This window comes from Hypomesus nipponensis, chromosome 7, assembly GCF_054491055.1.
Source record: "Hypomesus nipponensis isolate SF chromosome 7, ASM5449105v1, whole genome shotgun sequence".
NCBI lineage: Eukaryota > Metazoa > Chordata > Actinopteri > Osmeriformes > Osmeridae > Hypomesus > Hypomesus nipponensis.
This window is the reverse complement of record NC_140367.1, coordinates 1,939,777-1,955,657: the sequence shown is the minus strand read 5'-3', so window position 1 is coordinate 1,955,657 and position 15,881 is coordinate 1,939,777. Positions and strand designations below refer to the sequence as shown.

Here is a 15,881-nt window from a genome sequence, read left to right as displayed (position 1 = left end):
GTCTCTATCTCTCTATCTCATATCGGTTGCTATTCTTCCTCATATGGGCCTGCTACCAACTAATGTGAAGAGCGAGGATCTGTAAAAAACATCTGTTCTGTTCCATGTTGCAGTGGGCTGAAGGTTTGGCTGTGTGTGCGTGCGTGTGTTTGATTTAATGAATTCCCATGGTACATGCAACAGCTTATTTAACCCCTTTGTATGTACTTTTCTGTGGACATTTCTAAGGAGGGGCGCCTGTGTGCGACTCTTTTGTTCTTACTGGTCTGGAAGAAGGAAGTGTGATGTCACACGCTCCCTTCAGCAGAAACCCAGCTCTTAAATCTCTCCTTTTCTGGGGTTTATTTGATCTCTGTCTCCATCGATAATGTTATTTGTTACACAGCAGTTTGCAAAACAGTTACAGTTACGCCCTATTGACCGACTACGTTACAAGGCTGTAACAGTAATTCACAGTTGAATGAGGAACAAATGTATTCACCACAGAAATGTGATAAAAAAAACTTTTTTTTTGGCCCTAATTCTGTTGTCAAATTAACATTCAGTAGGAATGTGTGTCTGAAGCCATGCATGACTTTGCTCTCTGCATAGGAGCCTCCTGAACTGTTATTGCTCCATCTGAGTCTTGAGTATGTTACGTTGTGCATGATTGAATTTGCTTGGAGTCCAATGCCCTAGGGGGGAAACACGTCTAAATGTGTGATCCCAAGATGCACCTGGATGCGAGAAGCCCTGTCGTCATGGTGAAACTGCTGTAAGGTGTGTTGTCATGGTGAAACTGCTGTAAAGTGTAACCACTAGAAATTCTGCATTCACCTGAATGTCACAGTCCAAGTCTCTGTTCAGACAGAAGTTTAAACAGATCGATTTAGGATTGTGTATACATCTGCCTCTCCTTACGTAGGATAGGATCTGGAAGTACAATTCTTGCTAGTTGTCTCACCTTCTCCTTTTAAACATAGATGAAAGGGCTCTGTCATACACATGCACTGCTTTCAAGGCTGACATGCAGATCTCTTCCCCTGCTCTGCATCACTGTGTCTCAACTTACAGAAGGAAATCAGGAGGGTGAGTTGACAGTGGGACAATGTAAGGATTACGATGCGTGTGAACTGGTCGTCGGTTCGTTAACCATCACTTCCCTCGGTTAGCTTTGAATCCCCTCTCAACCTGTCTTTGCGGTACAGTATATCAACATGCTATTAAAGATTATTTCAGTCTATTCACTAAAATTGCTTCTTTTTTTTTCTTTCAAGTATGGTGTGTCTCTTTGGTGTCTTTCACTGTCCAAGAAAACCTCACATTACTCCTTGTCCTGTCAAGGGTAAGAATATTCATCAAGTTTGCGTGTAATATTTTTATTGAGCTGAAATATATTGAGAAGTACATGTTCCTAATTCTTCATCTTAACTTGAAGCACAAAACAACAAGAAAAGATTGTTTCTTCATTATCGTCTCCAACTGTTTAACATTCTCTATTTATTTTCTTCATTATGACTTTATATGATACAAAAGAAGACATTTTCAATGCTAGGATCACACAAATATATTTACAGTTCAGCAAACCAGTTCAATAAAGGTGTATAGTATGGTACAAATCATTTTTTATCACAAAAAACTATCATTTTCAATTGGAAACGCTGTTTCCAAATCTAGCTCTACTTTCTAGGCACAGTACCAAGTGTCTTATGACATTATTACCCTTCCAACAGTGCATAAACTATTTCCAAATGACACATTCAAGTACAAAAAAAATAGATTATATTCCCTCACTCTTCCGGTGCAGATTTGACCCATTTAAAAGGCGTTGTAATTATGATGTCATCTCCAATCACATTGACATGGAGCAGAGGTGATTTATAGAGGAGCTATAAGCAAAGAGGTTTCAAAATACACATTCACATGGATTATAACTGGACAGTGCATATTGGAGGGAAAAGAACAATCTAGTCCTTTGCGTCAACCTTCTTGGGTGACCAGTCCATGTAATGTCAACCTTTGATTTTAGAGGAAGTGTGTGTCAACTGTGTGGAACTGAAATACAGAGCTATACAGTTTGGCTGGTATACCATGATGCCTCACTTTATTTGAACCTGGGTGTTGATGACAGCTTCCTGCTGCTAGCTGAGCTAGACGGCTGCTTCTCCCACACTTCCTGTGTGGGAAGTCCGCCTGGTGACATCTTCCTGCCGAGCATCCTGTTTCGAGGTGGTAATTTTGCGCCAGCGCTGTTCAAGACAAGAAGTGATTCATTTAATAAATGAAGGGTGAAGTTAAATGAAAATTCAATCCTTTAATCATCTTAATGTATGTATGTATGTATGTGTGTATGTATGTGTGTAAGTCGGTAGGTAGGTAGGTAGGTAGGTAGGTGGGTAGGTAGGTAGGTGGGAAGGTATGTAGGTAGGCAGGTGGGTAGGTAGGTAGGTAGGTAGGTAGGTAGGTAGGTGGGTGGGTGGGTGGGTGGGTGGGTGGGTAGGTAGGTAGGTAGGTAGGTAGGTAGGTAGGTAGGTCGGTGGGTGGGTAGGTAGGTAGGTAGGTAGGTAGGTAGGTAGGTAGGTAGGTAGGTAGGTGGGTAGGTGGGTGGGTAGGTAGGTAGGTCTTTGGCGTCCTTACCTCCTTGAAGCCTCCCTTGGTCTTGCAGAACATATAGATGGCGTAGCCAGGAATCAGCAGCATGGATGACAGGGACATGAGCCAGCCAATCGTCTGGCCCCAGGCCGGGTACACGTACGTTCCCAGGGTTAGAGGGGTCATCTCGATAGCGCTGAAGGTAAACACCCCCTGTAAACAAAATGGGTCAGTCCATCTTCAAGTTCTCCCACAAATGGGAATTAGACAAGCTACAACCAGCGATTCAGTGCTACAACCAGCGATTCAGTGCTCTCTTGTCGAACGATTAATCACATGGCCCTGTGAACAAATGTATTGGTTTGCTGGCTTGGACCATCGATCCAGTTAGTGAATGATCTATTGAATTTGCAGAGTGATATTAAGTCATTCTGACAGAATAACTTTAACAGTCCACTGATAGGGCTACTCCTCTGATCTCCTCATGTTGATACCAGTGTACAGAGCTAGCGGTGATTTCCCTTCAGGGAATCACTCTATCGAGTGGCAATTCAGTGTAATGCATTTTAGATCACATTTCTACTGCCACAGTACCCTGTAGCTAAATCTGAGTTCGGAATGGATTAGATCCATTCACAAGAACTGCCTCCTCTCATCCTGTGTTTTCAGATACCGACAGGCAAATCCTAGGGTCAGTACGGGTCAGATTAAATTACACTTGGAGGATGTGAAAACTCTGAACCTGAACGTACTCCCCTTTCCCCCATAACTGCTCTGCCTGTGTAAAAGGTGGATTTAGTTAATGGAGCACAGCTGGATTGTGAATGAGGTTTGGTTTGCTGTTGCTAGGCGTACCAGGCAGATTAGGGGAGTGAAGAACTTCCAGCAGAGTTTCCACCAGATACAAGGCCGGTATCCTATCATCGACTCGATATCCTGGTAGAACCTATCAGCTCCTACGAGACAGAGAGAGAGAACAGAGATCGTATATGATAGAAATACAATGATTACGTGTTTTTTAAAGAGAAATACCTGAGTGGTACGTACCATAAAACCAGGATATGGAAACCGTTTCAAAGAAGACAAGGAAAAGCAGACACATGCCACTAGCAGAGTAGTAGTCAAACAGCTTGAAGACATACAGGCCCCCCTAGAGAAACACAACTCTTAATCACATACGGCCTAAACTGTACAGTACATGCAGCATTTTTTTTCAAACTTATTTTCCAAAATATTTTTTCAAACTTTCGAAACGTGAAAAAATACATATAATTCCCCCCCCCCCCCCACACACACACACAGTTTTTTTTTAACCTTTAAAAAGTTTTTTTTCCACACACAACGCAACACAAAAAGTTTCACGTTTTTTTTTAAACCTTTGCTGAAAAGGTTGTAAATAAGCGTTGACACAAATAACTAAAAATAAGTTTTGAATGCCAGCCATCCCTCTGATGGTGCGACAATCTGACCTGTGTGACGTTGGAGAAGCCGATGATGAAGGAGAAGATGCACACCACCAGGATGAAGGATTTCTTCCTCTTCCTCAGCACCATGGGGTACTCGTCCATCAGAGCCGTGATGAAACCTTCCACCGTACAGAACTGAAGCACACGACACACACACACACATTGCACATGTATACATGCACACACATATACGGAAGAAAGAAGGGTTAGGATGGGGTAAGTGCAGTAAGCAGGGTTCTGGTTAGGGTAGGGGAGGGTATGGGAGGTGAGTGCAGGGCAGGGCAGGGCAGGGCAGGGCAGGGTAGGGTAGGGTAGGACAGAGCAGGGTAAGGGAGGGCAGGGGAGGGCAGGGCAGGGGAGGACAGGGGAGGGGAGGGGAGGGGAGGGGAGAGGAGGGGAGGGCAGGGCAGGGCAGGGTAGGGTAGGACAGAGCAGGGTAAGGGAGGGCAGGGGAGGGCAGGGGAGGGGAGGACAGGGGAGGGGAGGGGAGGGGAGGGCAGGGGAGGGGAGGGGAGGGGAGGGGAGGGGAGGGGAGGGGAGGGGAGGGGAGGGGAGGGGAGGGGAGGGGAGGGGAGGGGAGGGGAGGGGGGGGGAGGGGAGGGGAGGGGAGGGGAGGGGAGGGGAGGGGAGGGGAGGTCCCTACCTGGCTGTCCAGACCCAGCATCATGAGCATGGAGAAGAAGAGGATGGCCCATAGGGAGGACATGGGCAGCTGGGTCACAGCCTGAGGGTACGCCAGGAAAGCCAAACCAGGCCCTGCCCACACAAACACACACACAGACACACAGACACACGGACACACACACACACACACAGACACACACACACACACACGCAAACACACACACACGGACACACACGCATGCACACACACACAGACAAACACACACACTGTAAACACACCTCTCCTGCTTCACAGCAGCCCTCGTTATACTCAACGTTTACTTTTACTTTTACCTTCTGTAATGACACTCACTCAAGCATTATGTGCTATTTATGATTAATTATAGTTAGATCCCCTGATATTTGTTGAAAATGATATGTTGTCCTTTCACTGCAACATTGCTTAACCTGAACATTCATTCCAATAAAGCTTTTCAAATTTGAATTTGACCCAGTTTGGGTCAGGCTGGGGCTGAGGTGTGTACCTGAGGCAGCCAGCTCCTGGACCGGCTTCTTGGTGATATAGGACATGAACCCCACTATGGAGAAGATGACGAAGCCAGCAAACATGCTGGTGAAGGAGTTGATGCAGCACACGATGAGGGAGTCCCTGGAGCACAAACAGACAGGTTCACCCACCTTGACCTCCGACCTCTGTCCCCCTGCAGCGCGACACCTGGAGCTGCGGAGAGCTTCTGATCGATGACCAGAACAGGCTGGATCCCTTCTCCTCCAGCCGGAGAACACCGCTGAGCCCTTCTGTTTACAGCTGCCAGGTCCTCTCAGATTTCCTCTCAGATCTCCTCTCAGATCTCCTCTCAGATCTCCTCTCAGATCTCCTCTCAGATCTCCTCTCAGATCTCCTCTCTGATCTCCTCTCTGATCTCCTGTCAGATCTCCTCCTTTCTCCCTCTCTTTTAGCTCTTATCTCTGATCTGAACTAGATAATGACTACTTTTGATAATAGCTACTGTGTTTTATGTACTGTAGAGTAGTCCATGCGTACCTCTCCCCCTATGGTTGGATGCAGGCTGTCAGCGGAGCTAGGGGCTTACCTGTACACGTCGTTGTTGAAGGAGTTGTAGCTACCCAAGGCAATTAGAGAACCAAGACCAAGTCCATAAGAGAAGAAGATCTGGGTGGCTGCATCCAGCCAAACCTGAGCACACACAGTCAGACACACGCACACACACACACACACATAAACATACATGTACAATCATGCACACACACACACAGATATACAAAATTCAAAGTAAGTTCAATGTTTTGTTTAGGTCTTCCTGCGTTAACATCATTTTGCTGTGCGTGTGTGTGACCCTGGCTCCATACCTCAGACGTGACCAGCTTGTTGAAGTCGGGGGTGATGTAGAAGAGGATGCCCTCCTTAGCCCCAGGAAGAGTGACTCCCCGGAAGAACAGGATGAACAGCATGAAGTACGGATAAGTGGCAGAGAAGTACACAACCTGTACAGAACCACCGGAGAGGAGGTGAGGAGAGGAGGTGAGGAGAGGAGGAGGTGAGGAGAGGAAGTGAGGAGGTGAAGAGGTGAGGAGAGGAGGTGAGGGGAGGAGGAGGTGAGCAGAGGAAGTGAGGAGAGGAGGTGAGGAGAGGATATGAGGAGGTGAGGAGAGGAGGTGAGGAGAGGAGGAGGTGAGGAGAGGAAGTGAGGAGGAGAGGAGAGAGGTGAGGAGGTGATGAGGAGAAGAGGCCAAAGTTGAGTTGACAAGGTTCGTGTAAGTGTTAATTTGTGTTGTTGTGGGTGTGTTGTGCATCAGCGTGTGTTTGTGCGTACATGCCGCATGTACACATGTGTAGACCAGAGTACATTAGGTGCACTGCATGCAGTATTTGAGTGTATTAATACAACTTCACACCAGTGTGGGAAAAAAGTCAAATTGTGTGGAAGACTGGAGGCTTCCATGGTGGGTAAGCATTCTGAAATGCTAGCTACTGTCTCTGCCTTGTCATCCGAACATCTTGACAAAGCTTTTGGAATGTGTGATAGCTCTTTGTAGGATAATGATTCTATTTAATTGGTAATGTCTATCAAAAACATGGCTTTGAGAGAAATTCATTCTTCCACTTTCTGCAGCTCACATTAAAACCCAATCACGCATGGCTGAGAGTGTATAGATTTTCCTCATTTATATTCTTTGAATAACGTTAGTTTTATTTCAAAGCTGTCTGATTCAACAGTGTTGGCAGATGGATTTCATTGTGTCTCTTTCCTCATTGTACCAGCTGTGAAAGAGTTTAAATTACAGTTTAACAACATTTTCCTCCATCAGATCTGTGCATAGAGAGACATCAGAAAGACAGATAAGGTATAAGTAAGTAAGATAAGTAAGAAATTAAGAAGTGACAGAAGGAGAAAGTAGAGAAGCAGAAGAAGAAGATGATGTTGTTGACAGGTCAGAGAAAGAGACGTACGCGTGTGTGGTTCAGAGGCACGGGACTCACTATACGTGAATGGGACCTGTTCCAAACCTGCGCCCTGATGTTGTGTGCGAGTCTGTGTGTGTGTGTGTGTGTGTGTGTGTGTGTGTGTGTGTAGGTGTGTGTGGGAGAGAGAGCCAGACAGACTGACCTTGCCTGTCCACTCCACTCCTTTCCAGATGGAGAAGTAGACGAGGACCCAGGCCAGGGCCAGAGTCCCGACCAAGGGCCATCGCAGCTCCCCTGGCTCCTCCAGACCCCCAGACATCTGGTGCATGTTACGCCTGCACACACACACACACACACACACAAGCAGTTTGTTTTCAAAGACAGATATTCGACCTTTGTCAAATTGATAGATTTTTGAGCTTAGCATTATTGGAGATAGTCGAGCTAAACAGAAGATCTGGGGGAGAGAGAAAGCCCCCGAGCCGGATTCGAACCCGGGTCGCTGCGTGTACGGTACCTGCCCAACCCGGTGAGCTATCGGGGAACCCACCACCCCAAACACCAACCCACACACCAACCCAAACACAAACACCAACCCAAACACAAATTCAAACCCAAACACCACCCCAAACACCAACCCAAACACCAACCCAAACACAGTTTCAACACCGGCTTTGTACAAATGGACTGCACCTATTCAGTCTCACGCACCAACCCAGGAGTCTCACTGACGGTCACTCTCACACGTGGTAACTAAAACACTGTGTGGCTGTGTGATGCAGCCGGCCTACTTACTCCCAGAACTCAGTGACTGCGCTGGTGAGGTTGGTGGTGTCTGTCAGACTGTAGTTGCAGAAGCATTTCTCTGTATTCCAGGGGTTGTCGCAACTCTGCCAAGGCAACTCCTACGTTTGTAAAGAGAAGGATGAAAAAAGAGGAGAGCTGGAGAGATGGCAGGTATGTGATCGATGATTGAATTATTCCTTTTTCATTGTAAACCACAATTTATTAAACAATGCAATAAACCAAGCTCACAAACAGACTCTTTCACAAACCGGTCTCAAAGAAAGGCACAAAAAGCAAACATTTGAGGGACTCAGCATCTCCAAAATGCCCCCATCTGACACTGAAGGAGACTGCACTGGCTCCTGTAGTTCAGTCCAGTCACCATCTTACTTCACACAAAGGGCTGAGAGACACTCATTATATCTGCAGAGTCTTTAAACTCCTGCCACCAGCATTCCAAACTAGACACTTTCACAAAGAGCAGGGTGACGGTTGTGAGGAGAGAGACGAAGAACCGGGAGGCAGAGACACGTCTTTGAATCTTGGAAATTAGCCAGTCAAGTGCAGAGTTATTCAACTTTGGCGAGAAGGTAAAGCAAGTCAGTTATAAAACTGCATTAAATCAAACTGCACTCTCAAGGTCAAGTTACAGTGGGTGCACCTGAAAGTCAATGAAGGAAGTCTGATCTGACAGCAGATGAGAGATGTGGTATATCTATGGGATTTTTCTGTGTGGCAGTGATCACTACAGGAATAAAGTATGAACAGAAGTGGGCAAAGATTCTGTTTTTTTCTTGTAATTTATATAACTCGCATAAACTGCAATAGCATATCTCCAGGGGTTTAGCTGTGGCCAAGTTAGAGGTGTCCTAAAGGCTAACTTAAATCAAGCAGAGATGTGACACTTGACCTTCTGAAATAATCCCCTGTAGAAATCAATTTCGATGCAGTGCATTGTTGATCATGCTGAGCCTGAATCGTCCACACATTAAAGCTGTAGCGTACTGATTTGAAGGAGTTGAACATTAAAGCTGTAGCGTACCGATTTGAAGGAGTTGAACATTAAAGTTGTAGCGTACCGATTTGAAGGAGTTGAACATTAAAGCTGTAGCGTACCGATTTGAAGGAGTTGAACATTAAAGCTGTAGCGTACCGATTTGAAGGAGCTGAACAGGTAGTAGAGGGCCCAGGCGATGATGATGATGTAATAGATATTGAGCCAGAAGGAGATGACCACGGATGCCAGGCCAACGCCTTGAGATGACAAGAAGAGGCTTTGTTAGTGTCAACATCATTCCACCCTTTTCTGTGCTATTGTATTATGCTCCATTCAATTTTAAACATTTAGTTTTAGGAGTATAGAATGCAACCATAGCCCTGTTCCACCCTGACCAAGGAGTCTGTACATTAAAGATTAGTGTTTGTGTGAGTGTGTGTATGTGTACGTGTGTGTGTGTGAGTGTGTATGTGTGTGTGTGTGTGTAGGGGCACAGAACATTTCTTGACTTCACCTTTCATCATCGGCAGGAGTTTCCACACCCCCAGACCCCCCACCGAGGTGAACTGACCCAGCGACGTCTCCAGCAGAAAGAGAGGGATCCCAGCAAACACCAGGGTCAGGAAGTAGGGGATGAGGAAGGCCCCTGTCACATGACCAGAAGTGGACAGAACAAACCAGGAAGTAACCAATACTACACCGTTTAAACTCTCAACAGAACTTCCGCTATGGTGAAATACGTTTTGTTATTGACCTGGGGAATATATTTTTGCACGAATGGGTGTAAGATACGGTTTATTTTCCCACAAATTCACAAACACACACACACATACACACACTCACACACACTCTCACACACACCATGCCAACTGCAACTAATGAGTGAGCAATCCACTGGCAGACGCCCACCCACTCTAGAAATCAATAATGTTCATCACATATAAGCTATGATCTACCATGGCACAAGGTGGATATTAATACTCATAATTAACACTCTCGGAAATAAGACATTGCGAGTGTTTCTGGGATGTATCTAGTCCTCATGAAAAATGTAAAAGACTATGAGCTCAATAACAGAGAGAGTGACACTAATACATAAACATGAACCAGCTTTGAGTGCCTCTTATTAAATATGCATATTGTAAAATGGGAATTTCAACAGCAAGCTCATGATTAACACATGAAGGTCAGTAACTAAAAATCTGTGTTGCTGTAGTTTAACTGCCATAATAGTTGATTTTTAATTTGCTTACTCAAGGTTTCAAAAGTCTATAAAACAGAACAGTAAACATTAATACAAAATCTTAACGTTTAACAAAGTCTGTTTAAATGATGAAGAACATTGTTGTTGTCAACAACAATGTATATATCAGTTATATCGGGACAAATGTTATATTCAATCAAAGTATTTAAAATAAAGGATGTTCTTTTAGTGGATCTTCCAGTCTGCATAGAAACTCAGTGAACATCAGCAAGCTGCATAACAGCCTTAAATGTACATAAAGTTTGGTAAAGTGGACATAAAGTGTGTGTAAAAAAATCTAAAGCAATTTCTTCCTTTGTTACTTTATTGCGTCTCTAACTGAATCTAGTCAGCCACCATGCGTCTATCATTTAGTTAGACTGCTAATTTCACACAAATTGACTTGAAGATCCACCCCCCCCCCCCCCTTTAATCTTCAGCGACTGTGAAAATGACGGCCATCTTGGCTCTCTTACCCCCTCCGTTCTTCCCGCACAAGTAAGGGAACCTCCACACATTCCCCAGCCCGATGGCGTAGCCCACACACGACAACAGGAAGTCAAACTTCCCCTTCCAGCTCCCTCGATCGGGCGGCTCCTCCTTCTTGTCCTCTTCGTCTCCGAGGGCGGCCGAGTGGTTGAGGTCCTCGAAGGGGAGCGCTTGTTTCGTCTCTGTGGGGGAGTTCAGCTCCACCGTGCTCCGGCTGGTCTTCCCCATGCTCTGGCCCTGGTCCTGGCCCGCGGCCCTCCTAGCTTAACCCACTCGCTCCTCACAGTCTCCTCTGGTCCACTTCCAGCCAATCGGTGGTTGAGTTTGCGTGGAACTCTGAAAGGCAAAGATTTGAATGTTGGTTTTCATTCACCTCTGATTATTGTTGTGGTGATTAAGGTGATACTTAAGAAAGATGGTTGTGGGTGGACTGGAGAATAATTGCACATTTCTGAAATGATAAACTAATAAATATTAGGAAATATGTATATATGTGGTTTACATATATACAATTTCTTTGAGGAACCTAATGAGTAGATCAACTATGTCAATAGATTTGTTGCATTATAGAAGAAAAAAAAGTTCAAGCACATTAGCCACATACTGTACAGCCAGCTACCATTTTTATGTTCTCAAGAAAGAACAGACATACACTGGTACTTTGCCAAATGCTTTCTCAAATTTAAACTTTCAATCAGGGCTGTATTCATGTAGAAGACATACTACATTTTTGTTTTAAATGTGTTTTCTGGTGTGCGTTTTCAATTTAGAAAAATCGAGAAAGAAACCAATGTTTGCCACTCTGCCCATACATTTTGACACTTTCCTTTACTTTTGAAATGGCGACATTTCGAGCTCGATAGCAATTTGTCTGATGGACAAAGGAGTCCTTTGAAAAATGTTCCCTCTTTAAAAATAAGGCATTATTTCTGTCTTTGTTTTTTAAGGGTTTATACGGACACCCTGTTGGCACAATGAATGGTTGAATTATTCTCCCGTTTGAAAATCTTTCATCCACATTGGACACAAACTAATTCACACCACTCAAAGAGCTGTAGAAAAATAAAGGTCAGTGCTTCTCTACACTGAATGGAAAAATTATCCATTTACAGTCATCCCCAGACAATCAATGACCACTGTGGCATAAAAAAACTAGTGTTCTTCAGCACATTAGACATACAGTACAATATCATGAAGTGACCTTCATCAGTTGGAGAGTACACTGATTTTAGGACAGAAAACTAAATTCCACTCAACTCAAATACCAATCATGAAAAAGCATTAGAAGGAGATTTAACATCTCTACCTTTAAGGTGTATCCCAGCCTCCCTGGTCCGGTGGTTGGGGTCTACAGCTGGGCCATGAACGAGCTAACACATCCAGCAGCTAGACGATCCTTCTCTCCACAACACAAAGAGCTGTCATCCAGAACGCCACAACCAGAGGGACTGACACAGTGTGCCCACTGCTGGGAAAAAAACTTTTTTTTTTTTTTTTTTTTTTACTATGTTTTTTTAAAAATAAATATCTATCTGGCGTTGACTCTTCGTTTGGTGAAACTGCAGCTGGTATTGAGTAGCTGGTATTGAGTGGCAGTTAATAAACTTCGACCTGTTATCTGGTTGGATTATTGCTCTGTCCTGCTTAGGCCCAGGGGCAAGGAGGATGCTGTCAATCACACAGTTCCGGTGGGGTGGTGTGTGTGTGTGTGTGTGTGTGTGTGTGTGTGTGTGTGTGTGTGTGTGTGTGTGTGTGTGTGTGTGTGTGTGTGTGTGTGGTGTAATTTTCAGATGGTCTGCTCTTGCCAGTGTGGTTGCCAGCGTTGTTGCCATGGGATACCGCACCAGAGGAGAGCTTACACTGAGCAGGGAGAGACCTTGGGGAGTTAGGAGAATGAAGCAGGCTATGATCTCTGGCAAAAGGCCTAGAAATATAGGGACCACAGCAGAGCGAGTCACACAATCCAGAGTGGCCATGTTTGTCATTTATTCAGATCATACCTCTATAATCACACTGTTAAACAGCAGTCCAAAACACAAACTGTAGGAAACCCTGACCACCAACGTAAAAAAAGCTGAAAAACAAACAAAACCTAAGTGATTTCTGACTAACTAGCCAGCTAGAAAATACTTTCTAAAATGGCCTCCTGGATGTTGGTTATTGTGGGTGAGAGAGGAAATATGAGCGCTTGTGCGAGTGTGTGTGTTGAGAGTGTGTGTGAATGTGCGCGTGTGTGTTGAGAGTGTGAGTTTGTGTGTGTGTTGAGAGAGTGTGCGTGTGTGTAAACACAGTAGCATATGTCAGGCATGTCAATGCTGGAGCTTGGCCTCTGTCTCCAGGCAAACAGTCCTGCCTTCTGCTGAGCCTCTCTTCCTGCTGCCAAACGGACCAGTGCACCCAGCACTGGAGGCATACATATCTCCTGCTCTCACTCTCTCTGTCTCTCTCTGTGTCTCTCTGTGTCTCTCTGTCTCTCTCTGTCTCTGTGTCTCTCTCTGTCTCTCTCTGTGTCTCTCTCTATCTCTCTCTGTGTCTCTCTCTGTGTCTCTCTGTGTCTCTCTCTGTGTCTCTCTGTGTCTCTCTGTGTCTCTCTCTGTGTCTCTCTGTGTTTCTATGTGTCTCCCTCCCTCCCTCTCTCTCTCTCTCTCCCTTTCTCTCTCTCTCTCTCTCTCTCTCTCTCTCTCTCTCTCTCTCTCTCTCTCTCTCTCTCTCTCTCTCTCTCTCTCTCTCTCTCTCTCTCCTACACACACACAACAGTGAAGGAATCCAAATGTTCTTGAATCCAGGGCTGCTCTTAAAGTGTGTCTCTCTTTAAAGTCTCTCCAGTTTCTTCCAAATACAGAAGAGGGAGGAGAAGGAGAGCAGGATGTCATAAACTGCCATTTTGCCTTTAGTAATGCAGTAAAACTTGCTTATATGCTTTCATATTTCAGTTGACAAGTCATCCTTGTTGGTCTACACTGTTTCCGTGTTGCTTTTTTATTGATACGTGATTATTTCAATTTGCTATAATAATGGTTCTTTTTTTGTTTCTACCCATGTCAAAAGAATAACAATTTCTTAGTTCTTCTATTTCAACAAAATGTAGGCTTTGAGAGATTCAGATATCATCTCCACCCTCGTCAATATCTACTTCCCCCTCCGAATTATGGAAGCCAATTAGAGACTAATTAACTCTGCGACAAAAGCCTTGGGTGTTGACAAGAGCTCAGATGCCTGTTTGTCCAGGAGGTTCTTTGAAAAAGGAGATTAAAATCATATTAGAAACGTAATTACATGCGCACGGCAAGCCTTTCTTGTCAACAGCCAGTCCGAGGTCGTTTGCCAGTTTTGTCATTCAAGGGGGTCGACTCTGACGGCTAGCAGAATTGGAATTGTCAGAGCTGGTTTACGTCAATGTTTACTTTGGCCCCAGATTATTATCTATTGCATTGCGAGTTCCTCAGAGACCAAATTACATAAATAAAACTGAACTTTTTTTGCTGTTTTCTCCCTTTTAAAACGCAACAGCCAGTTAAATAGAAGACATGGTATTGTGGTATCCTTATGACCTTGGATCCATTCTGGGTCACACCTATCTGTGCCATGAATCAATTCCTAGTTCATTGCATGGCTAAGTTCTGCTGTAGGCGATTTGCTTACAGTAACATGGTTACTATTTGATTAGGACATACAGGGGACAAAAAGGTCAACAAAATAATAAATGATTACTAAGCCGTATGTCAGGTACAGACACAGAATTTGCTTGTGACGGAGAGAGAGGGAGAGAGAGAGAGAGAGAGAGAGAGAGAGAGAGAGAGAGAGAGAGAGAGAGAGAGAGAGAGAGAGAATTTAAAACCTTTCTGTATATTAACATGCATTCATGTGTTACTGTAACTCTTACTATGCTACTGTTATATTGTACTGCCATATTGTTATTGTTATACTCCTCGTAAATGCTAAATACATATGTTAAAATGTCCTTTCAATATGGACTGCTTTGGCAATACTGCTCAACCCGAACTGTCATGCCAATAAAGCATTCTGAACTGAACTGAGAGAGAGAGATAGAGAGACAAAGACAGAGAAAGAGAGAGAAAGAGAGAGAGGGAGAAAGAGATAGATAGAGAGAGATAGAGACACAGAGAAATAGAGGGAAAGAGAAAGAGAGAGGGGGGGGGGAAGGACAGAGAGAGAGGGGGAAAAAATGTTCTCATTTACAGTTTGTCTGATGTATGGTCCACATGGGACGTCACTGGGCTATCATCATGACTTATACCTCTCTCAGGATCAATATCCTCAGCCCTCAATCACTCTGCTCTTCTAACCCTGAGTCATGACTAACCACCCAGTGTTAACGTCTGTTTGTGCTCTGCTCAAATATTCTCAAAGTCCTCAGCATGATAAAAACACTGATGAAACCTTGTCCATTTAATACAGCCTTCACCGCCCTTCCTAATGGATATTCTAGGCAGGACAGCAACAGAGAGGGCCGTTCAGCATTACCAGTCCGTACGTGGAGCTGAAAACCTCGTTCCCAGATTTAAACACATGACTTTCAGCCCGACAACGTCAAGTCAGAAAAGCTCTTGTTTTTTTCAAATGTTCTACCTCCCCCCCCCCATCCTCTCTCTCCCTCAGTCCTCGTGTGAGGTTTGGCGCTGAGTTCAGCAAACAGACCTCGGCCCCAGTAGTGTTTGATGAAGATGTACTGGGAGCAGGGCAGAGGCGACAGCTGGGGACTGTACAGAGTGATGCATGTCCACATGGGGCCTCTGCTGCATCCCAAATGAGAGCTCTCTCTCTGGGGGCCGAGGCGGAAGGTGACCCCTGGAAGTTTGTAGCGTTTTGTGTTGGCCTGATTCGGCGCTTGCTGTGAAGACGGTACGTGCAGGGTGCGTTCTGCCGTGTCGATCGGAGAGCTTCTCTGAGGGCCGAGGGGGGTTTGAAGCGTACTGGGGCTGAAGGTGCTTGTGATTTAGCTTGTGCTCCATGGAGGTGTCAGTGGGATATTCATAGAGCTTCTCAAGTGATGGGTCAGGGATGAGAGGGGTTCCTGTGTGTGAGGGGGGCCAGTTTATCACTCACATTCTCTGTGGAATCTCTGTCACCAGTTGAAACTGTGGGATGATCGGTTATATAGATCATCTGATGTCTTTGTGTATAAGGTCGGGGGAAAATAATCACAAATATTGTGTGATATTCATCATCTGCTACGTTTTGGGGGGGGGGGGGGGTTCTGATGCATGCAGCTGTTGCCCTGTATAAATAAACCCCTGTGCAGGGCTTGGGACTTGG

General features: G+C 45.0%; 1 protein-coding gene across 1 annotated transcript; it reads right to left on the bottom strand.

Annotated features, from left to right (window-relative positions):
- Nucleotides 1–2,074: 2,074 nt before the first annotated feature.
- Nucleotides 2,075–10,832, bottom strand: LOC146276307 (sodium- and chloride-dependent GABA transporter 1-like). Its single transcript, XM_084701546.1, has 14 exons — nt 10,592–10,832; nt 9,387–9,518; nt 9,029–9,129; nt 7,885–7,994; nt 7,292–7,424; nt 6,033–6,167; nt 5,756–5,859; nt 5,186–5,310; nt 4,681–4,793; nt 4,041–4,172; nt 3,619–3,721; nt 3,427–3,527; nt 2,617–2,784; nt 2,075–2,228 (listed from the first exon to the last, which is right to left on the bottom strand). Exons 1-14 carry the CDS (start codon nt 10,830–10,832, stop codon nt 2,130–2,132), a joined length of 1,797 nt encoding a protein of 598 aa, XP_084557672.1. The 3' UTR covers nt 2,075–2,129.
- Between the last annotated feature and the right edge of the window lie 5,049 nt (nt 10,833–15,881).

Bases quoted from the DNA above. Each gene is read 5' to 3' on its own strand.
- LOC146276307 (XM_084701546.1), bottom strand. From the start codon at position 10,832: ATGGGGAAGACCAGCCGGAGCACGGTGGAGCTGAACTCCCCCACAGAG. The intron at 9,130-9,386 runs GTGAAGTCAAGA...TGTCATCTCAAG, and splicing joins ACTCCTGCCGATGATGAAAG to GCGTTGGCCTGGCATCCGTG. The intron at 7,995-9,028 runs GTACGCTACAGC...TTACAAACGTAG, and splicing joins TGTTCAGCTCCTTCAAATCG to GAGTTGCCTTGGCAGAGTTG.